This window comes from Canis lupus, chromosome 16 (genome assembly GCF_048164855.1).
Source record: "Canis lupus baileyi chromosome 16, mCanLup2.hap1, whole genome shotgun sequence".
Classification (NCBI taxonomy): Eukaryota; Metazoa; Chordata; class Mammalia; order Carnivora; family Canidae; genus Canis; species Canis lupus.
In genome coordinates, this window is record NC_132853.1 from 15,945,824 (window position 1) to 15,973,588 (window position 27,765).

Genomic DNA, 27,765 nt, shown 5'->3' on the forward strand with positions numbered 1-27,765 from the left:
TAAATTCCCAGTGAAAGTGTGCTAATGAAACTGGAGACATGCCGGGGCATTATTCTGCTGTTTCCAATGGAGAGAATTAATTCTATGCTTACAGCATTCAAGAAGCAAGAATTTCAAAACACTGAAACTCTACAGTCAGACACAGTTGGTCAGTGTCTGACTGAATCCAGGCAACCTCCCAGGAAGTTTTCTGAGACAATACTTTTGACTGGCTTTTAAAGTTGGTCATCCAGACAGCCTGCAGCAATTAGCAACTAGATGTCATACCAGGTAAGATGGTTATTGAAAGCAGAAACAAAGTTATGTTCTTGGTCTGAGCAAGCCTAAAATTAGTAAGAGCTGGCATTTGTTGAGGGCTTAGTATGTGCCAGATGTTGCATTCAGCACTTTACGTGCACTATCTTGTTTAATCCTCACGACTACCCTGTAAGGTGGTACCATGATTATTCCCATTTTATAGATGAGGAAACTAATGTGCTAGGAGGTTTGTCAAAGGACAAACAGTTGTTATGTTGCAGAGCTAAAATTCAGTGACAGACCTTCATGAACCTGGACCCCAGGATCTTCATGCTCACACCATACTGCTTTTTCATAAGCTAGGAAGGCGAGAGCCTTACAAAAAGCCTGTAAGACAGCGTGCATGTATCAGATTCAAGAGATTCCTGATATTCACAGCTATTACATGTCCAGCTTTGATATTTCACGAGAGACCCATGATGCCCTGGGGCACATGCTCACTTGCCCTCTTCCTGAGGTATAACTCGGCTCAGCAAAGCTGAGGGCCCAGGGTGAGGGCAAGTTACTGAGCTGGGAAAGAGTGGAGCCTCTGCCAAGTCAACTAATTTGGTGGAAGAGCAAGACTTATGGAAATGTCTTGTATTACGTAAACTTGCTTTAAAATGTGGTTGGGAGTTCTTTCAAATATAAAAAGTAATTGGAACAGGTTAAATGTTGCTACATACAGGTCTAGGGAGGATTTATTTTAATGAATATAGAAGAATCATTTATGATCAGTACATGAATAGCTTGTATCTAAACAGGTATTTGTCATGAATTAGGGGCTATTTTATTTTGTTTTGTTTTGTTTCTAAAGTAGCTTAAAATGTTCTCCAAATTCAAGCTGCTCAAATTTCAGAAAGTCTGAATAGGTGGTAGTTGAAAAGAGGTGACTCTGTTGTAGCATATAACTCAACTCATCAGTGCTGAGGTGACACAACCTGTGAGGAGCTATCTTGAAGCACAGCATTCAAGTGAACGGAGTGGGGCTGATCAAGGAAGGCTTCTGGGAGGAGGTGAACAGTTCTTGGTACCAAAAAGATAAGCCTTTCTTTGCTTGCTACTCTGAAGTGGTATCTGGCCAGCCACTATAGGATCCAAAATAATCCAGAGGAGCCTTTGCTGCTCCCTCTGCCTGGCTTTTTTTCTCCTAGTTCTTCTCAAGAGCCAGCTCTCAGAGGAGCCTTCTCGGAGCAACCAATCTAAACTTATTACTCCTACATGCTCCTAAGATATTCTCTCACAGATCCTAGCTTTATACCTTTTAACATAAGTTAAATCTTCTCAGGATGCCTGGGTGGCACAGCGGTTAGGCGTCTGCCTTTGGCCAAAGATGTGATCCTGGAGACCTGGGATTGAGTCCCCATCCAGCTCCCTGCATGGAGCCTGCTTCTCTCTCTGCCTATGTCTCTGCCTCTCTCTCTCTCTGTGTCTCTCATGAATAAATAAATACCATCTTAAAAACAAACAAACCAAAACTATCTTCTCATTTGTTAACTCACATCTTACCTTCTCTTCTTACTTGGATGTGAGCACCACGAAGAAGAGATCTTTTCTGTCTTGTTCACTGTGGTACAACCTGCACCCAGCGGAATGCCTGGGTACTTAGCAGGTGCAACAAAAATGTTTTAAATAAGTGGATGAATTAAGCTGCCAGGTCATCCTCCTGTCCCCAGACAGGGGAAATCAGCAATTTTATTTCTCCAGAGTAAATCCCTACTGGAAAGGTTTGTGTATGACTTATGACAAAAGCTGTAAGAAAAAGGCCCTGTACCAATTTACCTCACCTGTTCTGCTCCCACCATGCTAATTGGCTTGCACTTGAAGAGGTGGGTGATGAACTTGGGAATGAAGGAGCTGTGGATAAAAAAAGGCGGCAAATTAGGCTTATTCTCTCTCTTTAAATATTTTATTTATTTGTTTGTTTGTTTGCTTGTTTATTTATTTATTGAGATAGCATGCACAAGTGGGGAAAGGAGCAGAGGGATAGGGACAAGCCAACTCTATGCTGAGGGCAGAGCACAACATGGGACTCGATCTCAGGACCATGAGATCATTACCTGAGTTGAAATCAAGAGTCAGACACTTAACTGACTGAGCGAGCCACCCAGGCACCCAGGCTTGGGTAAAGAACTGCAGAAACTTTTTTTTGAGGCCGCACTTCTTTCTATAAGAAAGCTGAGAAATGGAGGTAGACGCTACTGTGGCCTCCCAGCATCCATTGTTTTCTTTCTTTGCAGCCAAAACTCTGGTTTTATTTAGGTATATGTGGTTTTTGGATGCTGGGGAAAAGTTGTTCTCTACTAAACTGCAGACGTAAATTCTAATTAGCCTCAGCCAGTCAGAACATGGCATTTCTTGTTGACTATTGTGGGTCCTGAGGTGGGGACATGATCTAAGCCAGCCAATCAGATTGAAGGAATGGACTTCACTGAGTGGACGGGGAAGACTTTCTCTCCTTCTTCAGGGTATTCTTATGTTTGGATAGAGCATCTAGAGCTGACATTTTACCACCATACTAAGGATGAAGTCAGCCTCAAGGAGAGCAGGGTAGAGTAAGGAACTTGGGTCCTTAATGACATTGCTGAACCACTGAATCAACCATCTTTGGATGTGTCCTACCTGGGACCTTCTGGTTATACGAGATACAAACTTAATCTTATGTTTAAGTGAGTTTAAGTAAGGGCTTCTATTACTAACAGCTGAAAACACCCTAATAGATATGACAGTGAGATAGCTAGAGGATGTTAAATGCAAAGATAGAAACTAATTACTGAGGCAGTAACTGTCAGAACAAGGGGAAAAAATACATGATCTCTGAAAAATTTACTGAGGATGAAAGGGCAAGCAGATTTGAAAAAGGGAGAATTATTTTATATTTTTACTTTTTTATTTTAAAAAGATTTTATTTATTCACTTGAAAGAGTGAGTATGAATGGAGGGGAGAGGCAGAAAGAGAAGCAGACTCCATACTAAGCAGGAAGCCCAACTTGGGGCTACATCCCAGGACCCTGGGATCATGACCCGAGCCAACAGCAGATACTTAACCAACTGAGCCACCGAGGCACTCCAGGAGAATAACTTTAATAGACCAGGAGGGCTTTTTAGAAAAAACTGCAGGGCCTGAATAGGGAAAGCTGAGTTGTACAGGTGCAGAATGTAAGGTGTGGGAGAGAAATGCCTATAATCAGGGCTAGGCCCAGAGTGGACTGACCAGGAGAGCATAGGGTCCATGAACAAGGAAGGAAGGATAATAAAACAGGATCTGGAAGTCAAGATAAAAAGGCTGGCTAGCACCCTCCTCTCCCACTCTTCAAAAGCTGCTCTCAGGGCCATGACTTCACTTTCTCCAATCCCTCTACACATTCGTGCCTGCTCAAATACTCAAAGAAGGACCAGACACCTCAGACACCTCACTGGAATAGCACTGGCACCTCAGCTCTAGTATATCCAGGACTCAGCCCCACCCTAGAACGCAGGCTCAGTGGACCCAATCTCGTCTATCCAGTCATCCAAGCCAGAAACCAGGAGTTTGCCGAGACTGCTCCCTTGGCCTTCCACCCCAACATCCAATCAGTTCTCAGCCCTTCCCCTGAACTCCCTTACCCCATCTCCTGATCAAGCCTACCACAGCTGCTTCAATTGTTTCCTAACTGGTCTTGCTGTCTTCAGCCTCCTCTTTTCTAACTATCAGCTGCCAAAGGTATTTATTGCAGATGCAAATATGCTCAAGACCTTCCCTGATTTAAAATTCTTGTAATGGGGATTCCTGGGTGGCGCAGCGGTTTAGCGCCTGCCTTTGGCCCAGGGCGCGATCCTGGAGACCCGGGATCGAATCCCACGTCAGGCTCCCGGTGCATGGAGCCTGCTTCTCCCTCTGCCTGTGTCTCTGCCTCTCTCTCTGTGACTATCATAAATAAATAAAAATTAAAAAAAAAATTCTTGTAATGGCTGCAGACAAGGCCTTCCTTGATTATTTTCCATCCTTAGCCTTAGCATGCTAAGCTGTGGCACCCTATGCTTGATTCTGCCAGCTACGTAACACCTCTATGCCTTTGCTTACACTGCTCCCTGTGTGCAGAATGCCCTTCATTATGGCCTTGTGGATCAGTAGACACACATCTTCTGCACCCCGCTCAAGGACCTCTCTCCTTATGAAGCCTTTCCTCAGTCACCTCTACCATAATACTCTACATAGAGTCCACAGACCTCCAGCCTAGCATGATAACTTCTTTTTCTGTACCTATTTGCTTGTGTGTTTATTTCCCTTTACCTGATTTTAAGGCAAATGAGAACAGGGACCATATCTAGTAAGCCAAAGCATTTAATTCTGTGTCTGGAACATAGCAGGTGTTCAAATGGCTGCATGTTGAATAAAGAATAAAGAGTAACAAACTGAAATGGTAGCAGTTGCCACTTTTTGAATGTCAGCTTGGTACCAGCACTTTACCAGGAAGTTTACACGTGACTTTTCATTTTTATCTTCAAAACCACTATTAAGAGATTTGTATTATCCCCATTACTGAATGGAAGAGAATCAGCTTAGTAGATGAGGGAGGCTGCTTATGGTTCAAATAGCAGGGTTTGTTTTAAAATATTTATTTATTCATTTGAGACGTGGAGAGGGGCAGAGGGAGCCAGAGAGAGAGAATCTCAAGTGGACTCCCCACTGAGTGCAGAGTCCAACTAGACTCCCATAACTTTGAGATCATGACCTGAACTGCAACTAAGAGTCAGACACTCAATCAACTGAGCCACCCAGGCATCCCTCAAATAGTAGTTGTTTTTTTAAGATTTTATTTATTTATTTATTTATTTATTTATTTATTTATTTATGTATTTATTTATGTATTTATTTATTTATTTATTGAGAGAGAGAGAGAGAGAGAGAGGGAGAGAGAGAGAGAGGGGGGCAGAGACACAAGCAGGCTCCATGCAGGGAGCCCGATGTGGGACTCGATCCTGGGATTCCAGGATCACGCTCTGGGCCGAAGGCAGGCGTTAAACTGCTGAGCCACCTGGGCTGCCCTCAAATAGTAGTTTTAATCAAGGGTGATCTTGATGTCAAAATAGGAAATACTGTTGTGCTTCAGAGACCAGATGGAGGCAAAAGGAAACATCCATGGCTTTGCATTGGTGAGATAAGAAAGGAAGTTAAAGGGAAAGAAACATAAACTCCAGAGATCAGATCTAGGGGGACGCTTGCTGATCAAGGAGAACAGGGACCACGTAGAAGGGATTCTTCAGGGCTCTAAACAAGAGCCAGGTCAAACAGGTAATGTGAGATTGAATTCATGACTAATTGCAATAGTACACGCAGTTTATAACCTAAGTCACTTCTATCTCAAGTAGGCTTTGGTTGTACCCTTGAACTGGCTCTATGTGCTAGTCTGCAAGAGTGGGGTGAGGAAAATATAGGGACCAGAAACATGTCACAGGCGAGGGGTAGACGGGAAGAGAGAATTCCTGGCAATATGATGGGTAACTGATAGGTAACTGCCCAGGGCTTCTCCAGCCTGTGGGATGGTAGCAACTATTACTCTTGCTGGGGATGGATCTTCCCACAGCACTACCTCTGAGGTTTCTACTCTTGGCTGGGATTTTACAAGGATGAGAGGGTACTATGGATTAAATCAGAAAACCACTTTTTCTATCAGAGGTAAACTTTTCCAGATGTGAGAGATGGGCATCCTATTCCTAGCTCACCCAATATGAGCATAGTAAAAAAATTAAAGGGCTCTGAGAGAATGTGAGGCCGATGCTGGGGCTAGCTAAGCAAATGGACCCTTTACTCACTTTAATATGAGCTCAGTTGGACCTTTGTGCAACCACACTGGAGATTTCTGGCCACAATAAAATTTTACAAAGATACTGTTTTTACCAAAGGTATGGGAGTGTCACAACGTGATTTATCAGCAATGCTTTTAACACACACTGATGAGCACTCAGAGAGTGAAGGGAATGTCAATTCCTGGTTCATCTGCCATATTGCAAACATTAATGCCTCCCTGGAGAGTCCACTTGATCCTTTCTTGACAAACTGGAAACTGAAGCTTATGCCACAAACCCCTCCATAATTGTTGTTCCTTAGGGATTTATTTGTGAGGGAGAGAGAAAGCCTTAACTGAATACAAAACAGGAAAGATTTGGAAAAGACAGAAACCTGGAGCCCTAAATCCCCCCTTGGGACTTGGATGAGGACAACCTAAATACAGTAGCTTGGAATAGGCTGACCTTCCTGAAGCCCTTCCTTGAGACATGTGCCAAAATGCTTGTTTGCTTGCTGGTCAGAGGAGGCATTGGCCTTCTACATTGCCTGGTCTCAGAGGAAACAGTGCTACAGCCAGATGCTGACTGGCAAAGGACCAAACAATTTCCCCACTTCCAAACTTCAGACCAGTAATGGCCACACATGAGGACATGGCAGGAAGACACGCAGCACAAGTGTTCACTTCATTGCCTTTGGCAATGGAACCCTCTGACTTGCTCTTCCCTGTTTCTAGTACCTTCCCTGGACTCAAGGATATCCAGAAGCAGATAAATTCTGGCAGCCTCAGTAATAAGTACCATGAGGAAGGAGGAAGAGAATGCTTAAAAGAAATAGAACTGAGGTCCTACCCTAAAAAGCTTATCATCTAGTTGAAGAGACAAAATATATACATGAAATCACTAAAAAATAATTTTTTTAATTATCTAAACCTGTGGGGAAGCAGGGACACTGTTATGTCCACATAGTTTCCCCAATTCATTTCTGAGTTTGTCTTCATGTGGTTGACTGTATTGCTTTTACTGTTGTCTGTGACTTTAAGTAGTGAATTTAGTTTTATTCTTCTTCTTTGGGGTACAAGAAAATTAGATGGCTATAGGCACCAGAATAAGCCCCAGCTAGATGGTGGGACATCTGGATTGGGAACATGCTGGTGGTAAGTATGGCATTCAAAATAACCCAGTGAGGGAATCCCTGGATGGCTCTTTAGCGCCTGCCTTCGGCCCAGGGCATGGTCCTGGAGACCCGGGATTGAGTCCCACATTGGGCTCCCTGCATGAGCCTGCTTATCCCTCTGCCTATGTCTCTGTCTCTCTCTGTGTGTGTCTCTCATGAATGAATGAATAAAATCTTAAAAAAAAAATAATCCAGTGATAAGAATGTTCTAGGGGTACCCGGTGGCTCAGCTTGTCAAAGGTCCAACTCTTGATCTCAGGGTCTTGAGTTCAAGGCCCAGCATGGAGCCTACTAAAAAAAGAAAAAAAAAAAAAAGAATAATGAATGTTCTAGGACTTACTTTGCAAACTTAATGCAGAATTGAGTGAAGTATTTCCGTGTGGAAGCTAGGTTGTCACGGATGATAGGGACATTCTGCTTAATGTGAAGAATGACAGAGGTGACATAAGGGCTCTGGTCACCAACGTGTTCCACATTCTGCCACTGCATCTGAAAATAGGAGACAGGGAGGACAAGCCTTTAGATCTTTCACAGGAGGACAGTCTGACCCATTTCTGGGGAGAGGCAGGTGGGTGGCAATGAAGCTAGAGCTTGCTATCACAGCTGCCATTTTATCTTGGGTAGTGTGTCTTACCCAGTCTGTCGTGGCTAGGCATGGATAAAAACAAGTAAGCCCATCTTATCCTGGCCAGTGAGGTGTAACTTCAGTACTTTCTCTAATCTGTCCCCCTCATGCTTGAAACAGCCTTCCCTTCCCATCTAAGTGGCCATCCTATAGAGGAACTCTCACCAGGAAAGTGAACTGGACTGTCCTGAAGCTGTTCCACCAGAGAGGGGCCATGAGAGGACACGAGAGGGGGCATTCACTTGTGAGCACGTTGGTAGCTTGGGAGATTGGAGGTGGTTGGGGCTAAGTGAAATGAAACCTGGATGAGAGTTACTTAGGTCTTTCTCTCAAGTAAATTGTAAGGAGGGGAGGATTTTGAAAAAAGGAAACTAGATATCAGTGTGAGACTTGCTTCAAAACAATCCAGAGTTTGGAGGAGTAGATGAGAGAAGATTAGTGAAGCCGGGTGATGGGTCCATGAAGTTTATTATACTGTTTTCTCTACTTTTGCACAAAATTGAAGTTTTCCATAATAAAGGATTCAAACCTTGCTCCTAAAACCTTTGAGATTCTATTGGGGTTTCAATCAAGGAAAAGGAAAGAAGATCTCGGGAATTCCAAGGGGTGCAGATCAGAGGGCATGAGGAACAGGGCAGGGACTATGGGTGGCAGGCATGGGGCAGACCAGCACCATTAAGAGGACATGAGTGGTCCTTAACCAGGCCATGAACAAATGAGAGACCTGCTTGCCTCAAGCTCTAACCATCTGCGAATTAGGAGAAAGGCTCTAGGAAATGTCTATGGCAAATCAGGGAAAGAAGCAATGCTGCAGGGCCTCTCCCGCCTTGGATACACACAGAAGAGAGGCAGTGTGGGCTCCCAGCCTGCCCCAAAGCTGCCAGCAAACGGGCACTTTAATCCTGAAAAGAGCAGGAATGTGCTGGAAGACATCTGCTGAGTCAGCCTCTCAGAACGGAGCGCTGGGTTGTCTATTAAAAAGATCCCAAGCCAAACACAAACCATATAATATGTTCATAGAAGGAGGGCAGTAGTTCTGAGGCCTTGATGTCTCTGGCAAGAAAACACTATTTTTTATGGAGCTCTTGGGGAAAGGAAAAATTCAGTACTGAAGGAACTTGTTTAAAAGAATCATATCATACATGGATGACTCCCCAGCTCCTGGGAAGCTTGAGTGACTCTATGTTTTGCCCTAATGTTTCTTCAAATCAGCAGTAATACTTATATTTTGAAAGCTGTAGGTATGTGTAAGCATATAAAAAAGCAGGAAGGGACTTCCATCTTTATTTTAGAGATAAGAAAACCAAGGTCCAGAGATATTAAGTCTTTTGCAAGGTTTCACAGCAAAGTATCACATAGAAAAAGTCTCGAAGTTTTTTTATTTTTTAAGATTTTATTTATTTATTCATGAGAGACAGAGAGAGAGAGAGAGTGAGAGAGAGAGGGGCAGAGACACAGGCAGCGGGAGAAGCAGGCTCCATGCAGGGAGCCTGATGTGGGACTCGATCCTGGGTCTCCAGGATTAGGCCCTGGGCTGAAGGCGGCGCGAAACTGCTGAGCCACCCAGGCTGCCCAGTCTCTAAGTTTTTACTGGGGGAAATCAGAAACAAACAATGGAGAAACAGTAGAAAATTCTGCATGAATTGACTTTATATTCTAATGCTTCAGTTATATGTAATGTTCTCATTATCTTTTTATCTTATTCAAAAGGCTTCTTTTTCTATCTGATTTTTAGACATTTGACCCATTCAAACAGTGAGCATCCTGGGTGATCTTAAATGAGCTCACAGGGTGAGGCCAAAGTTGATAGATGCTGTTAATGTCTGTACTTCATCTTCTTTTCCCCAGCTCCATAGCAACACCTGGTACAGAATGCCCTGGGTAAACACAGTCATCTGGGAAGGGAGCTTGATGCCCCTTCCTCCAACTGCCATGAGGCTCTTCCACAGTAATGACTATTGTTTCCCTATTGGCAGCATATTATATTTCAACATCTCAAAAAAATTAATAAATAATTATCTAACAGAAGACAATCATAAAGGGAGGTGGTGATATGCCTTGTCATTGGTTACAAATCAACTCTGAGGCAAGATGGAGCTTGCGCCGCTGGACTTCCAAGTTCCCGCTGATGAGCCAACCCCTCTTAATCACCACTGGCTACATCAGTACATACCCACATTTGGAATATATGTGAAAAGATATGATGTGCTTTAATACATTAGCACATCCAGTGATCAAGTGTATTAGTATTAGCAAAAGTAAAGTGGATTTGTGATTTTAAATTTAAATCAGCTTAAATGACATAAGAAAACAATGTAAAGTACTGGAGAACAATGAAAATTGATACTGGTTTCACTATTTAAAAAAAGGAAATTCTGCAAAATGTAATTAGTAGTGATTCTGAGCAGTCACTGCCTCAAGTGGGCTGATGCTTGCCATCACCCATCCTAGATGACTTAAGGTCTGAGCTGTAACCTGAATGACTCAAGACACTGACATTAGGACCCACCATATTCAGGTCCCTTTGCCCAGCACTTTGCATCCATTGTCTCATTTACTATTCATACATGAGCTCATTTGGTTCTCACAGCAGTCTTATAGATGAGGAAAGTAAAAAAGCTCAACAAGGTTAGGTAATTTGCCCAAAGGCCAGGTAACTTGTTTGGTAAATGAGAGAGTGGAGACAAACCAATTCTGTCTAAAGCCTAAGCACTGTATCATCAGGCTGTTTCCTTAGGTGCTTGTTTAAAAAAAAAAAAGAGAGAGAGAGAACAAAAACATTTACTGGGCCTTATGCAAGGTAAGCTGTGTTTCTCAGGGAGAAGCTAATGAAACACATAGTGATCAAAGTTCTCTTTCAAAAAAGGCAACAAAAGGTAGCTTGCACTAAAGAAACAAATATCCTGAAAAGCCATCAGTAGGAATAAAATAAAAATTCCAGGGATCCCTGGGTGGTGCAGCGGTTTAGCGCCTGTCTTTGGCCCAGGGCGCGATCCTGGAGACCCAGGATCGAATCCCACATCGGGCTCCCGGTGCATGGAGCCTGCTTCTCCCTCTGCCTGTGTCTTTGCCTCTCTCTCCCTCTCTCTCTCTGTGACTATCATAAATAAATAAAAATTAAAAAAAAAAATTCCAACTTTTCCAGGTTGGATCTGACATTTAAAATTTACCCCTCCCTACTTAAAAGTTTTTCCTTTTGTGCTTTTTATTTAGGTAGGGTTGCATACTACTGCTACTATATACACAAGAAAAACAGTTTACAAAAGCTGTAACTAAGATATAGGATTCACTGAAACTGCACACAAGGAAATGATCACACTTAGCTATATAGAGAGACTGGGGTCAGGGGCACAACCACGATTTCTGCCACCTGAGGACAGCATGTGTGATTGATATTAATACTTTACAGGGAAGCCTGGGGAGATAATCACTTCCTAGAGAGAGCCCGCTGTAGCAGAGAATTTTGACCAATCCATCAATCAGAGAACAGGGCTCTACAATGAGCTTACTTTGGAACTTGTTTTTATCTGTTGCTATATGAAGCTTGGAGAGAGGCCTCCTGAGAAACTACTGTTCCTCAAAATCAAATTCCCACCTATTCATTTTAAAAAATATTTATTTATTTGAGATACAGAGTGAATGAGAGAGAGAAGGCATTAACAGGAGGAGGGACAGAGGGAGAAGGAGAAGCAGACTCTCTGCCAAGTGGGGAGCCTGATGCAGGGCTTGATCCCAGGATCCTGGGATTACAACCCAAGCCAAAGGCAGACGCCTTGGGACACCAGGTTGCTCAGTGGTTGAGTGTCTGTCTTCAGCTCAGGTTGTGATCCCGGGGTCCTGAAATGGAGTCCCACATGGGTCTCCCTGCGAGGAGCCTGCTTCTCCCTCTATGTCTTTGCTTCTCTCTCTGTCTCGCATGAATAAATAAATAAAATCTTAAAACAAAAACAAAAAAAGGCAGATGCCTCACAAATGAGCACCCAGGTGCCCCCCACCTATTCATTTTGATCACGGAGCCAGAGAGATACAGAACACAGACTGAGACTTGTGGATTCTGGGAATATTTTGGGCAATCAGAGTCTAGTGTTGTGATTTAGGCTGCTGGGCCACTAGACCCAAAAAACGGCCTTTGCCCAAGCAACACACATGCACTCTAACGCTTGTCTGGGCTACTTTTACTCCTATAACAGGCGTTTGCTATATTTATAGGTATCTTGTGAGTGTTTAGCACTGGACCAAGCACTGTGTAAGAAATAAAAAGGGAGAAGGAACATTTTTTGAGCATCTACTATGTACCACGCATCACGTAGCTGACATTTTCACATGAACTTACTGCCTACAATAATACAGTAAAGAAGGTAATATTACTCCTGCTCTATAGATAAAACAGACTTGAGGATAATAAGTGATTTGTCTAATGAAGCATAACTGATAAGTTAGCAGGGCTGAGATTTAGAAATTGGTATGTTGGGATGCCTGGGTGGCTCAGTGGTTGGGAGCCTGCCTTCGGCTCAGGTTGTGATCCTAGGATCCAGGATCAAGTCCCACATCGGGCTCCCTGCGTGGAGCCTGCTTGTGTCTCTGCCTCTCTCAGTCTGTGCCTCTATGAATAAATAAATAAATCTTAAAAAAAAAAAAGAAATTGGTATGTCTAACTCCAAAGTCCACCATGTTCTTTCCGTTTTACCATGTTGCTTTTCAAAAATGTTACCATCTTACAAGAACTTGAAATCAGCTTACAGAATTGAAGTAAGCAAAATCTATGTATGAGGCTGTAGTATGCAGTCATGTGGTAGTGGTGATGGCAGTGAAGAGGACAAAGATCCATGTTCCTTGACTACAAGGGGAAAATCAAGAAGATCCAGAATAGACAGTGGAATAAGAATGGCTTTAAGAAGATAAATATGTATATTTTTCCTACTCACTGCTACACCAATGGGAAGGTGAATTTATACAACCTTTTCTTTTTTTAAGATTTATTTATTTATTTTAAGAAAGAGGGTGAGCGGAGGGGCAGGGAGGAAGTAGATTCTCTGCTGAACGGGGAGCCCCATGCAGGGCTCAATCTCCCAAAAGGAAGATCATGGCCTGAGCTGAAACCAAGAGCCAGATGCTTAACTGACTGAGCCACCCAAGTGCCTTTATACCCTTTCTTAAAAGCAACTTGATGGGGATCCCTGGGTGGCTCAGTGGTTTAGCGCCTGTCTTCGGTTCAGGGTGTGATCCTGGTGTCCCAGGATCGAGTCCCACATCGGGCTCCCTGCATGGAGCCTGCTTCTCTCTCTGCCTATGTCTCTGCCTCTCTCTCTGTGTGTCTCTCATGAATAAGTAAATAAAATATTTAAAATAAAATAAAAACAAAAATAGAATTTTTTAAAAAGAAAATTTAAAATTTAAATCACTCATATTCCAATTAATAGATTTATTTCAGTCTTTTTATACAGGTATTTTTAAAATATAAGTTCATACTTTATGTACTTATAATTTTTTTCTCATTTAGTAGGTTTTAATAGTTTTCTATGACATTTAATTCAGAGCTACAGTAATTTAAAGTGATTGCATATATTCCATAGTACAGAGTATTTGTTAAAACCATAACAATAGTTAACATTTACCATGGAATGAATACCTGACAAGCACTATGTTAAGAGTACTCCATATGTCATCTTTCAGTAACTGTCCGGATTATAGATATTATCATCCCAATTTTATAACCAAGAAAACCGAGGATCAGAGAGGTTAGGTAACTTAGCCAAGTCACACACTTAGCAGGTTGAACAGATAGTGTTAGAACTCTGGACTCCAGATTTCATTTTAAGTATTCTAATGTACTTCTTCCCTTAAAATATATGTAATCAACTCCCTTTTGATAATTATTTTCATTTAAAAACGGTCTGGTAAAGGACAACCTCATGTGTGTGTGTGGGTATATATGTGTGCATGTGTGTATTTTCTAAACATTCATAATTATTAACATCTAATTAATTTCCTTGAATTGTAGAGATCAAATGCTATGTAAAATGCTAAGATTTTTGGCAGAAATTTTCAAATTGTTTTCACCCAGCACCTCCCAAAATCTGTATTTTTAAAAATGAAGGGGATTTGCTTTGGACATAATGAAAAAAAAATCTCTTTTATAAAAAAAGAAAGATGTGCTTTGATTGTAAGTGGTAATGAATGTGAAATTTCTTAACCATGGAGTTTTGTGGGCCCCCTGAAATAGATCTACATTTTAATGACTGAGGAAAACGAGAACAGATTTGAAGACTGTTCTAGCTATTTCAAATGTCTTTGGGGGATAGGAATGCAGCCTCCTAAATCAGTACATGTTCACAATCTTGAAACCTAATAGAAATTACATGCCAGACTGTAAGAAAATTTAATTTGTTTAGTTTTTTTTTCTTTCTTTTCCCCTAAAACTACCATTAATGGGCAAAAAACTAAGTGTGTTTGATTTTGGACAGAGAGATTCTTTTGACCCAGTGATGTGAATACCCCTAGGATAAAGGATGTAGTGAGGAGGGTATCATGGGACCAATGGTCTCTTTTTAAGGAAGGCATAGGATTTTTAAAAAATCCTACTTATAAAGCCTAATTACAATGGGTGATTGCTAAGAATTTATAGAATTCACATTTAAAAGACAGAACTTGGGATGCCCGGGTGGCTCAGGGGTTGAGTGTCTGTCTTTGGCTCAGGGCGTGATCCCGGAGCTCCGGGATCGAGCCCCGGGATCGAGTCCCACATCGGGTTCCCTGTGTGGATCCTGCTTCTCCCTCTGCCTATGTCTCTGCCTCTCTCTCTCTCTGTGTCTCTCATGAATAAATAAATAAAATCTTAAAGAAAAAAAAAAAAAGACAGAACTCTTCATATTTCCACTAAAGCATTCCAAACAACTGCTTTTTCAAGAATCAGGACTTGGTTTTATTTCTGGCTTCAGTGTTATAAGGCTATATATGGCTTTGGGCATATTATAAAAAAGAAAACAAACACACCAGAATGACTTTTCAGGGAGAAATATGCAAAGCAGACTGGAATATCTGGGTTGGTTGCTCAGCCTTTTTTCTCCCCTATAGGAAAGTCATGGTATCAGATAAAGAAAAGCTGAAAGCTGAAGACAAATATCAAACAGAATGCTTGTGAATGCTTGAAGAGCTCATAATTAGCCAAGCATGAATATTTACATTAACTCAGCAATACTGGGCACACAATGATTTAGGGACCCACCCACCACTTTTAGGCAAGTTACTTAAGCTAATTTTGCCTTATTTCCACATCTGCCAAAAGGACTTACTCTTACTTGGTATGTATGGTGTAGTATGTTCCTGCATAGACAGACCTGAATTTGAATCCTGGCTCTCCCACATGCTATCTAAGAGATTTGGGATAAGTGACTTAACTTCTCTGAGTTTCAGTTCCCTTATCTGTGAAAGGCAGAAGGAAATAATTCAAGTACCTTATAAATTTATGATCAGAGTTGAATAAGATACTGCATTTGGGTGCTGATTCCTGGTTAAGTGCTCCATAAATAATAACTTACTGTCATATCATAGAGCTCATCTAAGAAAATAATGCAGTATAGGAGGGGAAAGTGGTCTGAAAGGTAATTCTGACATAACTTATCCACAACATTACTGTAATCTTTTTAAGATTTTATTTATTTATTCATGAAAGATACAGAGAGAGAGAGAGAGAGAGAGAGGCAGAGACACAGGCAGAGGGAGAAGCAGGCTCCATGCAGGGAGCCCGATGTGGGACTCAATCCTGGGACTCCAGGATTATATCCTTTTTTTTTTTTTTTAGATTTTATTTATTTATTCATGAGAGACAGAGAGAGAGGCAGAGACACAGGCAGAGGGAGAAGCAGGCTTCATGCAGGGAGCCCGACGTGGGACTCGATCCCGGGTCTGCAGGATCAGGCCCTGGACTGAAGATGGCGCTAAACCGCTAAGCCACCCGGGCTGCCCTCCAGGATTATATCCTGAGCCAAAGGCAGACGCTCAACCGCTGAGCCACCCAGGTGTCCCTCTTTTTTGTTGTTTTAAAGATTTTATTTATTCATGTGAGATACAAAGAGAGAGGCAGAGACATAGGCAGAGGGAGAAGCAGGCTCTCTGTGGGGAGCCCAAAGCAGGACTTGATCCCAGGACCCCAGGACCATGCCCTGAGCCAAAGGCAGACAGACACTCAACTGCTGAGCCACTCAGGCGTCACACATTACTGTAATCTCAAAGTTATAGTTTCAGAGAGACCATTAAACTCTTACCATCTTTTACTTCCTCCATAAGGGCCTGGCTTATTTAAGGCTGTTCCTGTGTATTTTCTATCAAACTTTGCCACTCTGTGTTTTCCTCCCTTCTTCCAGCAGCAGGTCTCTTGCCTACACTTCGGGAGCTAACAGCTAGATGTGGGTATTTCCTATTTCTGACGTTCCTTCAATCAGCTCCAGGATGTTACTTGTTAAAGTAAGAAGTCTTGTTATTGAGTACTATCAAGGAACATCATATCTTCAACAGCACTGGTACATACCCAAAGATTTCAGAGTCTATGATCCTGCCATTTCTTATAAACATACTCTATGTCTACCAGCTCCATCCAGCTAAATCTGTTCAGTGGGGTCATCTATATCTCACTTTGTCACCATTCTCTCATCAAATGGGGTCTACAAACTTTTTTTTTTTTTTAATTTTTTTTTAATTTACTTATGATAGTCACACAGAGAGAGAGAGAGGGAGAGAGGCAGAGACACAGGCAGAGGGAGAAGCAGGCTCCATGCACCGGGAGCCCGACATGGGATTTGATCCCAGGTCTCCAGGATCGCGCCCTGGGCCAAAGGCAGGCGCCAAACCGCTGCGCCACCCAGGGATCCCTTGGGGGTCTACAAACTTTAGTTCTTTCTTCTTCCTGCTCTCTTTACCTTCAAAATCATTCAGTGAATATTACGAATATTCAGTGAATATTAAGCTATGCTATGGATATCCAAAAGTGAGTAAGACACAGCCCTCAAACTGTTTAAAGCTTAATAGAAGAGACAGATATAGAAAGAATTGTATAACAAAGTAAAGAGATAATCTAGGTACTGTGGTGTCTTTTAGGGAGAAGGATATTGTGGATGAGACAAAAAATGGGGACACTGCAACAAATCAATTTATTATTATTATTATCATTGAGGGAGGTGGGTGGGAGGAACAGAGGGAGAGGGAGAGAGAGAATATTAAGCAGGCTCTACATCCAGCATGGCGCTTGATCTCATAACCCTGAGATCATGACCTGAGCCAAAATCAAGAGTTGGATGCTTAACCGACTGAGCCACCCAGGCATACTTGCAAGAGATCAAAATAGCCAAAACAATCTTGAAAAAGAACAAACTTGGGAAGATTCATACATCCTGATTTTAAAGCTTGCTATAAAGCTACAATAATCAAAACAGTGTGGTACTGCATAAAGACAACAGAATATAACTGAAAGCCCAGAAATAAACTTGTATATCAATGGTCAACAGATTTTTGGCAAGAGTGTCAAGACTTCCCATTGGGTAAAGAATAATCTTTTCAACAAATGGTACTGGGATAGCTGTATATCTACATGCAAAGGAATGAGGTTGAATCCTTACCTCACACCACGTACAAAAATTAACTCGATAATGGATTGAAGGTCCAAATATAAGAGTTAAAACTATAAAAAGCTTAGAAGAAAATACAGGGGTAAGTCTGTAATTCTGGATTAGGCAATGGTTTCTTAGATATCACACTAAAAGCACAAGCACCGGAAGAAAAAATATAAAAACTGGACTTCAACTAAACTAAAACTTTAGTGTTTCAAAGGACATAATCATGAAAGTGAAAAGACAGGGCAGCCTGGGTGGCTCAGTGGTTTAGCGCCTGCCTTCGTCCCGGGGTATGATCCTGGAGACCCGGGATCGAGTCCCATATCGGGCTCCCTGCATGGAGCCTGCTTCTCCCTCTGCCTGTGTCTCTGCCTCTCTCTCTCTCTCTCTCTCTCTCTCTCTCTGTCTCTCATGAATAAATAAATAAAATCTTAAAAAAAAAAGTGAAAAGACAACCCACAAAAAGGGAGAAAATATTTGCGAATCATATATCTGATAAGGGGTCTAGTATTCAGACTATAAAAGGACTTTTACAACTCAACAAAAGGATAACCCAATTTAAAAATGGGCAAAGAATTTCAATTGATATTTCTTCAAAGAAGATACACAAATGGCCAATAAGCACATGAAAAGATGCTAATGTCTGAGTCATCAAAGAAACAAATACAAACTAAAACCATAGTGAGGTAGAATGCCTATAAAAAAAAAGGCATTGGTAAAGGTATGGAAAAATTAGAACCCTTGTACATTGCTAGTGGCAATGTAAAATGGTGTAGGTACTCATGGAAAACAGTTTAGCAGTTCCTCAAAATGTTAAGCATAGAGCTACCCACACGATATAGCAGTTCCACTCCTAGGCATATATGTGAGAATTAAAAACATATTCATACAAAAACTCGTACATGAATATCCATAGCATTATTCATAATAGTTAAAAAGTGGACATAACCCAAATGTCATCAACTGATGAACAAATAAACAAAATGTGGTATATTCACACAATAGAATATTATTCAGCCAGAAAAAGGAAGTACTGATACAAGATATTGCAAGGATGAACACTGAAAACATTAAGCAAAGTGAAGAAAACCAGTCACAAATGGCCACATATTGTATGATTCCATTTACGTGAACTGTCCAGAATAGGCAAATCCATAAAGAAAGTAGATTAGTGATTGTTAGGGAAAGGAGAAGTGAGTGCTAATGAGTAGGAGGTTTCATTTTTTGGTGTGATGAAGATGTTCTGGAACTACTGGTAGTGGCTGCATGGTCTTGGAAACGTACTAAAACCCACCGAATTATATGCTTTAAAAGGGTGAATTTTGTGGTATGTGAATCATACCTTAATATTTAAAAAGGGGACAAATATGAGCTAGATCTTAAAAGGTGTGCTCATTGGGCAGACAATAGTGGGAAGAGAATTCCAGGCAGAAAGAACAGAAAGAGAAAAGGGAGGGAACACTCCCCCCCCCCCCCCCCCCCATCCCAAGTAACGCATCCAGGGAAGTAGAAGTGGCTCAAAGATGGGACACCTGGGTGGCTCAGCGGTTGAGCGTCTGCCTTCGGCCCAGGGCGTGATCCTGGGGTCCCGGGATTGAGTCACACACTGGGCTTCCTGCATGGAGCCCGCTTCTCCCTCTGCCTCTCTCTCTCTTTGTGTGTGACTCTCATGAATAAATAAATAAAATCTTAAAAAAAAAAAAAAAAAAAAGAAGTGGCTCAGAGGCTAGAGTATAGGTATATGTGCAGGAGTGGCATATATAATGGGACAGATAATGAAAGCCCTACATGCTTCCCAAGGACGGGGTCATGGGGTGCCTTCAAGTGAGAACAGGGCCTCTTCCTAGGAGAATGACAAAACTGAATTGCTTAGCTCAACTCATTTTGTCAGAGAAGCTTCCTATCTTCAACTCAGAATCATCTAACAATTCCACTCCAAGTGGGCAGGCCCAACACTCATTTTCTCACTATTTATAAAATCCATTTATTTACAGAATCAATTATTCAAAGTTTTCTCTCTACCAGATTATAATAAACTCCTCCAGGGCAGCCCATTTCCTGTTTTTGATCTTGACTATGTGAGCGCAAGTACCGAGTACTCTGGGAAAGAGACTCGCAATTTTGACAAAGTTCTGAGCTTTCCTAACTTTATAAATCTTTGCTCAGATTGTCACCCTGTTTGGAACACCCTCCTGATCACAAATTTGTTCAAAACTTCACCATCCGTCATGGTCTATTTCAAATGCCACTTCTTAAAAAGGCTTTCTTTGCTTCCTCACCTGGCATGAAGAGATACAAACACTCCTCTTTTATATTTATTTATTTATTTATTTATTTATTTATTTATTTATTTATTTATTTTAATATTTTTTTTCAATTTTTATTTATTTATGATAGTCACAGAGAGAGAGAGAGAGGCAGAGACATAGGCCGAGGGAGAAGCAGGCTCCATGCACCGGGAGCCCGATGTGGGATTCGATCCCGGGTCTCCAGGATCGCGCCCTGGGCCAAAGGCAGGCGCCAAACCGCTGCGCCACCCAGGGATCCCCAATCCTCTTTTAAAGAGGGCATATTTTGTACTTTCCCCCATAATTTATATTGCTGTTTTGAGCATTCCTCTCATCTCACACATCTCTTACCCTACACTATGTGGAATCTAAGCACCCTGGGGTAAGGTCCATGGTCTTTCCTGACTTTGCAACTCCCAGTACCATGCTGGGTAGAGTCTGAATTGAACTGTCCAACCAAAGGCAAAAATGATGGAACCAGAGACAAAAATAAGCATTATCACAAAACCAAAGTTTTAAAAAAACCTTAAAAGAAACTATACAAAACAGGATGCAGGCACAAATAACAGAGTGTATGTTGAATCAATTTGTGACCACTTGGCTTGTTTATATCTGGTCATTTTCATCACATGGATTTCATTTCACTAAAACTCCAAAGACTCAGACAAAGAGTAATAGTCTCCCAGCTGCTGCGTTCCCTAGTCTGTGGTTTTCCTATGATATAAACAAAAGATTCTGGAGGTATGGTCTCTGTTAATATTTGCTGGTGTGAGTCTGGAGGAGAAATGGGTGGAGGTGGGGGGAGTGTGAGGGAAATCCACTAATGAACTGACAGTTCATAAAAGCAACACCTGGAGTGTTAAACCCCCTACAACTGTTATTTCACTGGGAAAAAAAATCCACTCTTCCTTTGGTAAATGTAAAAATTCTTTCACCAGCTGCATTCCAATCTAAAGTGTGTGGCAGTTCAGGAGAGATGGCAGCTGGAACAGATCACATGCAGGATATAGTGAATGCTCACCAGCAGTGAAGGGATAATCAGAGCCCACAGAATGAATCTTCAGAGCCTGTTCCTTTAAGAAAAAGGGTTAGCCTCAATTTGTCTGCATATGTTCTACTCATAAACACCAAGAATCCTGGAAATACAGGTGGAAGGATCAGCCTTTTGAATAGACACTGTGACATCAGCTATTCAGGACTCCCCACTTAGCTTCATAAAACTCTGCAGCTTAAGTTTTGGTTTGTATCCTATTTTTGTTAAATATTTACAATTTACTACGAAACCAAATTCAGACCAAATGTGTGCTTACACAACCTTGTGACATGGCCACTCCTCCTGATAAGAGGGAAAGAGCACCAACACTAGTTGTCCTCAGGCCACTCTCTTCGTGCTCTGTCCTTGTAACACTGGGAGGCAGAGAGGCACATTGCACATACCTAGGAGTTAACTTGGGCGCAGAGAGGTTATGTGCTCAACACCCACAAAGGAATGAGGAGAGTTAGGTTTGACTCCAAAGCCAGTGATTTTTCCACTGTACTGTGCTACTGGCCAGTATGCTCCAGAGAAGTTCTTTCTCCAGAGTTTGTAAGAATGCTACAAAAGTCTGATAACTCGAGAACAAGCACTGGCAAACATCTACTATAAAGGGCCAGACAGTAAATATTTAAGGCTTTTTGAGCCATATGGTCTCATTACTTAATTTCTTGTTAATTACTTAATTCTGCCATTGTAACACAAAAGCACCCTTAGAAAGCATATACATGAATAAGCATGGCTGTGTTCCCATAAAACCTTATGTACAAAAATAGGCAAGGGATAAGACTTGGACTACAAGCTGTAGTTTGCTGAGCCCTGCTCTAGAAATTCTAGAGTGGACAGCTTCATGTCATTTAGATTAAAAATCAATAAAGAGGGCAACCTAGGTGGCTCCGTGGTTTAGCGCCACCTTCAGCCCAGGGCATGATCCTAGAGACCCAGGATCAGGTCCCGTGTTGGGCTCCCTGAGTGGAGCCTGCTTCTTCCTCTGCCTGTGTCTCTGTCTCTCTCTGTGTGTGTGTCTCTCATGAATAAATAAATTAAATCTTTAAAAAATAATAAAATAAAAAAATCAATAAAGAACTGCGGATTTCCAACTTAACTAATCAAGAAACAAGAATCTTTTATATCCTATATGGTCCAGGTACTTTGAGAATTTACATTCTTTTAGGAAGAAAAGATACAGGCACATAAAAGCCAAATAGTAACACAAGGCAGCACGTACTCCAGGAGGGGACTGAGGACCCAGGGTTGACTGATGCGCCACCACATTAGAAAACCAAGGTCCACAACCTGATCAAATAATACTGTACTGATACAGGAGCTCAGAACGAGTCACGAGTTACTGCTGTAAGCACCAACAAAAACACTCATTCTAGTGTGACTACATTAAGGTTTTTAGCATGTGTCAGATGTTGAACAAAGACATGTCCTATTGACTTACCAAACACACCTACTCCCTGTCTCATCCTCAGAGGACAAGCAGTTCACCTAAGGGACAAGATATATGATCTGCTCTCAGCTGACACTTGAAGCAGTGAAGAGCCTGAAGATGCTCCAGGCAAGGGCTGACAGAAAGCACTTGGGGTCACTCTTGGAGGTCTAAGAAGCGGCACTTTCCAAACCTTACCTTGCTCATGGCAGTAAGGGCAGGATCACAGGCAGCATCCAGATCTTGAACCAATAACTGGATGCTGCTCGAGATGACACTGCAAATCAAACAAATTACTGGTCATAACTTTAAAGAAGTAATTTTTTGAATGACTAACACAGCCCCTGCCAAATCTTTTAGGCACCTGGATCAAAATTAGATTCATCATTTCATCAGAAAAACTCAAGTTTGATTTCAAAAGGGAATGAATGGCAATGATAAGTATTTTGGCTCTTTGTTCTTGCTGCATGTCCTGTCTTATTTGGATGTATCTTCATTGAGTCAGGTCAAGGAATTCCATGGCTAGTCTCCCCCAGAATCCCTCTTCACTTCTTACTCTAAAAGCACCTGTTTGCTCAAAATGTTTAAATCAGAACTTGAAAAAAAAAATTGAGAAAAGGAGAAGAAATGACCTAAGAAGAAAATCTTGATTCTTCCTCGTTATGACCTACCCCAATCTCATTTGCTGACCACAACCAAAAACTGCAAGGCAACACTAGTGAAGGAACTATTTTGAGAAGGCTTTACAGTTTGAACTTTTTGGACAGACACTCTCCACTCCAACCTCTCCCACCTGGCTAAAATCAAGCTGCTCACATTTTCATTCTAAGACACTGAGGGTGGGGTTGGCCCTCTGTGGATATGGGGTAGTGGTGGGGCAGACAGAAGGCCTTGGATTTGACCTTCCTACAGGGATGGTCAAGGAAGGATTTCTTCTCTTTTGTTGTTCTAGAAAGAGCAACAATAAAGGCCCTGTAAGCTAAAAATGACTGCATCTGAGCAGGCCAAATGGGAGGCAGCTGCACTAGCTTCTGATGCTGCTTCTTACTGGCTACTGGAGAGTAATTCTGATTTGACAGGAAGCCCTGGAAACCTCTTAGGTTCCTTAGTAGCCTCAAGCCAACAGGCTGAGACACTCTGCTTTTTGAGGGGTAAAGGGCAGGCCTTAAGCAAATATGTGCAAGGTACGTACGTGCTAAATGTATCCATTTCTCCAGTCAGATTGATTCGTTCAATCAGACTTACATCAACTTTTTCCTTGAGTTTTTCTTCTAGCTATTAAAAATAGGAGAGTAAAACATGCTTAACAATTATCCAAAGGAGTATCATAATAAGAATACTTAACATCTCCTGAGTTTGATGATTCAGGTTCAATTTCAAGTACTTTTCACGTAATGACTCATTTAATTCTCACAGCCCTATGAGGAAGATTCTATTATTATCTTCATTTTACAGAAGAGAAAATGGTGGGGGGGTGGGGGGGTGGGCGCCTGGGTGGCTCAGTCGGTTAAGCATCTGTTTTTGGCTCAGGTCATGATCCCAGGGTCCTGGGATTGAGCCCTGCACCGGGCTCCCTGCTCAGCGGGGTGTCTGCTTTCTCCCTCTCCCTCTGGCCCTCCCTGCTGTTCATGCTTGCTCTATCTCTCAAATAAATAAAATGAAAAAGAAGGAGTAGAAGGAGGAAGAGGATGAGGAAGAGGAGAAGAAAAAATGGAGGTGTGATCTCCCTAAGACAGTATATGGTAGGCTGAGGAGTCAAACTTCCTCCAAAGCCTCTGCCCTGTAGCACTGGGCTAGTTGTACTTGTTTCTTATGACACACTGATCATTTCATTAATTCTAAAAAGACCCCAGTTTTCAGGATCTTCCCTGCTCTATGAACTGCAGGCTCACTCACCAGCACTGGAAACCTATGGTGGTTAAGTGGCAGTAAAAGCAGTTCAAGTATTCACCAAGTGCTGCTATGGGTCACCCACTATGTGAGGGTGTTGGGGATACCGATATAAACAAAAGAAACAACGTCTGCCTTCATCAGCCTACAGCCAGGGAGAGAAACACTGGCTATGCTCCCAGCTGCCTCAAAGAAGTTACTACAAACGTGGTGGCACAAAACAAATTTATTCTCTCACAGTTACAGAGGCCAGAAGTCCAAAATCAAGGTGTTGGCACGGTTGGTTCCTTTGGAAGTTCTGAGGGAAAACTATTCTATGCCTCTCTTCTACCTTCTGGTTGCTAGCAATCCTTGGTGTTCCTTGGTTGGTAGACACATTACTCCAATCAGGTCCAATCTCTGCCTCTATCATGTGGTCTTCTTCCCTGTGTCTGTTAGCTCTCCCTTTCCTTTCTTTTTTTTTTAAGAGTTAAGAGATTTATTTATTTATTCATAGAGACAGAGAGAGAGGCGCAGAGACACAGGAAGAGGGAGAAGCAGGCTCCACGCAGGGAGCCTGACGTGGGACTCGATCCCGGGTCTCCAGGATCACGCCCCGGGCTGCAAGCGGCACTAAACCGCTGCGCCACCAGGGCTGCCCTCCCTTTCCTTTCTAAGGATGCCAGCCAGTCATTGGATTTAGGGTTCACCCTAAATGCAAGATAATCTTTTCTTGAGACCCTAACTTAATTATAGCTTCAAAGACCCTCTTTCTGAATTCACATTTACAGGTTACTGGGAGTTAGGACTTGGATACATCCTTTTGTACAAATAAGCCCATATGGCTCCCAAATCCTTTTGAAATGACTGTTACAGTCTGATATTTTTCTTGCTTCTTGTATGACATGATGCTCCAGACTCATCTTGTAGATTTCCTGTCCCAGACCAGGAATTACTAATTTCTCCAGGAAGCTCTGGTTTCTTTTAGGGAAAAATGGTATTTAGAGTTCACAATATAGGTGCTAAGAATGTACTGACTTTCATAATCTGTAAAAATAATCTCCACAAAATAACAAAAAAATTGACTACATCTATCATGAGTCATCAAAATGGTCTTTGATCTACTAGTACTTCCAGAATTTTTAAGAATCTGTTCTAGAAAAATAATGCAAAACATATTAGATGTTCTTTGTAGGATTACTTCAAGAAGCAAAAACCTGAGACAGCATAAACAATTATGAGGGATACTATGAAATAATTTATGGTACTATCACTTTATGAAATATAACTATAACAACGTTGGCAATAAAGATATAACAACAGGGGAAATGCTAGTGCTGTGATGTTAATAAAAACAACAAAGGGATACAGGAATGAATTAAGATTATAGCATACAAAACTACGTGTAAAAGGACTGAAAGAAAATACTTTAAAATTGCTAATATGATTATTTGATGGTGATAGGATTAAGAGTCATCATTTTTATTTTTCCCCCCTTTGGTACCATGGTTATTTTACTTTAATTTTTAATTTTTTAAGATTTTATTTATTTATTTATTTGAGAGACAGCAAGAGTGAGAGAGCAGAAGCAGAGGGCCCAACAATGTGGGGCTTGATCCCAGTATCCTGGGATCATGACCTGAGCTGAAGGCAGATGCTTAACTGACTGAGCCACCCAGGTATCCCTATTTCTAATGTTTTAAACCATTTATTTACTTAATGTATTTAATTAATAATTTTTTAAAAAATATTTATTTATTTATGATAGACATAGAGAGAGAGAGGCAGAGACACAGGAGGAGGGAGAAGCAGGCTCCATGCAGGGAGCCCGACATGGGACTCGATCCCAGGACTCCAGGATCGCTCCCTGGGCCAAAGGCAGGCGCTAAACCGCTGAGCTACCCAGGGATCTCTTAATTAATAATTTTAATATAAATTTAATTAATTTATAATTTATCTTTAATTTTACTTTTAAAATAACATATTACATATGTTTATGTCTTTCTGTTTGGTACACATGCCAAACAGTTAAATAGTGTTTCTTCATCACAGAAGTCTGGAACCCCTACCTTGGAGGTCCTTGTAGATATTGCTGTCCTGCCCTGGGAGTTTTTGGGGCTAAAGGGATTGCTGTCTCTGGTTCCAAGGCTAAACATTTACAGATCACTCCCTGTGTGACTCAATGTGACCACGTCCCCAAACAGAGCATGCTATTGCCTCTGTCTGGCTTAACCTCAACTGTGAAGTTTAGGGGGAACACTTCTTATTTTGGCTTCTTGTATTCTTGCTCTGGCTCACAGGCACTCCTAGCTGTACTGTCTGAACTATAATTTATGACTACCTTCCTATGATCCAGACATGTGTAAATAATAAACCCAAAAAGGGAGGCAGAGCACAACCTTCTCCAATTATTTTCCTTCTCTTGGCCTTAGGAATTCCAGACCAATGTGAAAAGGAACTTCTAATCCCATGTCTAAGGCTGAATGGAAAATTCTTCTGGGTCTTCCTTCTGCTGATGGGGAGCTCCAGGAGAGGCATCACCCTTTCCTGCTTCACAGTTCCTGAACGTCAGCATCCAAACAATGGTTGTTTGTTTAGGCAGACTGAGAATGCTATGTACATTTTAGGAGACACATAAAAGCCCAGAGGATTTTGCTTAGCCTACTAACACTTCTGAGATGGAATCACTGGCTGTGACTCATCACCACCAAAGGCTGGGTCCTAGCATCATATTCACTGCTTTTCTCATATGGGAGACAGTGCTACTGACCTACTTTCAAGAGGACATGCCCTCTGAATAGCTTAAACGACTCTGGGGAGGAGATCAGCCAGACTTTCTTGCCTAGTCCCCTTTTAACAAGGCTCTTCTGTGAGATGGCTGCCTGGACCATCTTCTGAATGGACAGCAATTTTCCTCTAGGACCAACTGGTCTGCCCCAGGTGGTATGTGGCTTGTTAGGGCCCATAATTTTACCTACTGAGTCAAGAGGCCCAGATGGTTCAGGAAAAGGAGGCAGTGGGCAGCTCACCTGCTGGGTGGTAGCCAGACAGTACTCGGCTGTGCTTAGGATGCCACAGATGAGGCAGAGCTCCTCTAGAGTGAACTTGGCTACTTCTGAGCCTTCCTTTTCTTTGAGGAGGCTGCTGATGGTCAGCCCTCCACTGCTGCTTGTGGTTCTGAGGAAAAGGAACAGGAACTAGTTAGGCTGGGACTTCTCATTTGCTTCCTGAACAGGTAACCGGACATCTTAAGACAAAGAAAAGGGGGAAGGAAAGGCTGGATATGGCCCAAACAAATTCATGTACAATGAGCCTCTTTCCTACTGACCTTACCTTGACTATCATCTGTTTAAATTCTCTGACCATCAGGAGTGGGAAGAAAAATTCCAACTGTGAGCCTGTAATCAGTCATATTAACTATGATGACTCTGGTACTCAGAGAAAGGCTGCTGAGTGGCCTCTCTGCTTAGCTTACAATCTCCTGATCTGGAGAGCTCATTCAGGATCATCTGTGGTACAAGAGGTTGTTCCACAACTGTTTCAGTTAAGAACACTGCACAGGAATTTGTACATTGTGCTGTAGAGGGTACCAAAGTGAATGTCAGACATGGTTCCTGCCCAAAGGCCACCTTCCTACTGATCTAATAATTTGCTCACAAAACGTAAAAATACAGTTATAAAACCTATTTCA

At 41.9% G+C, this 27,765-nt stretch overlaps 1 protein-coding gene across 5 annotated transcripts in view; it reads right to left on the bottom strand.

Annotated features, from left to right (window-relative positions):
- Positions 1 to 27,765, bottom strand: part of VPS53 (VPS53 subunit of GARP complex) — a 143,651-nt gene that overhangs the window by 19,207 nt on the left and 96,679 nt on the right. For 4 of the 5 annotated variants that reach the window (XM_072779128.1, XM_072779127.1, XM_072779131.1 and 1 more), the window contains 5 exons: positions 27,104 to 27,251; positions 23,398 to 23,480; positions 22,404 to 22,482; positions 7,560 to 7,708; positions 2,064 to 2,133 (listed from right to left, as the gene is read on the bottom strand). In XM_072779128.1, the coding sequence (XP_072635229.1) occupies positions 2,064 to 2,133; positions 7,560 to 7,708; positions 22,404 to 22,482; positions 23,398 to 23,480; positions 27,104 to 27,251 (529 nt within the window). The remainder of the gene's footprint in view (positions 1 to 2,063; positions 2,134 to 7,559; positions 7,709 to 22,403; positions 22,483 to 23,397; positions 23,481 to 27,103; positions 27,252 to 27,765) is intronic. The other variant, XM_072779130.1, reaches the window with a different exon arrangement.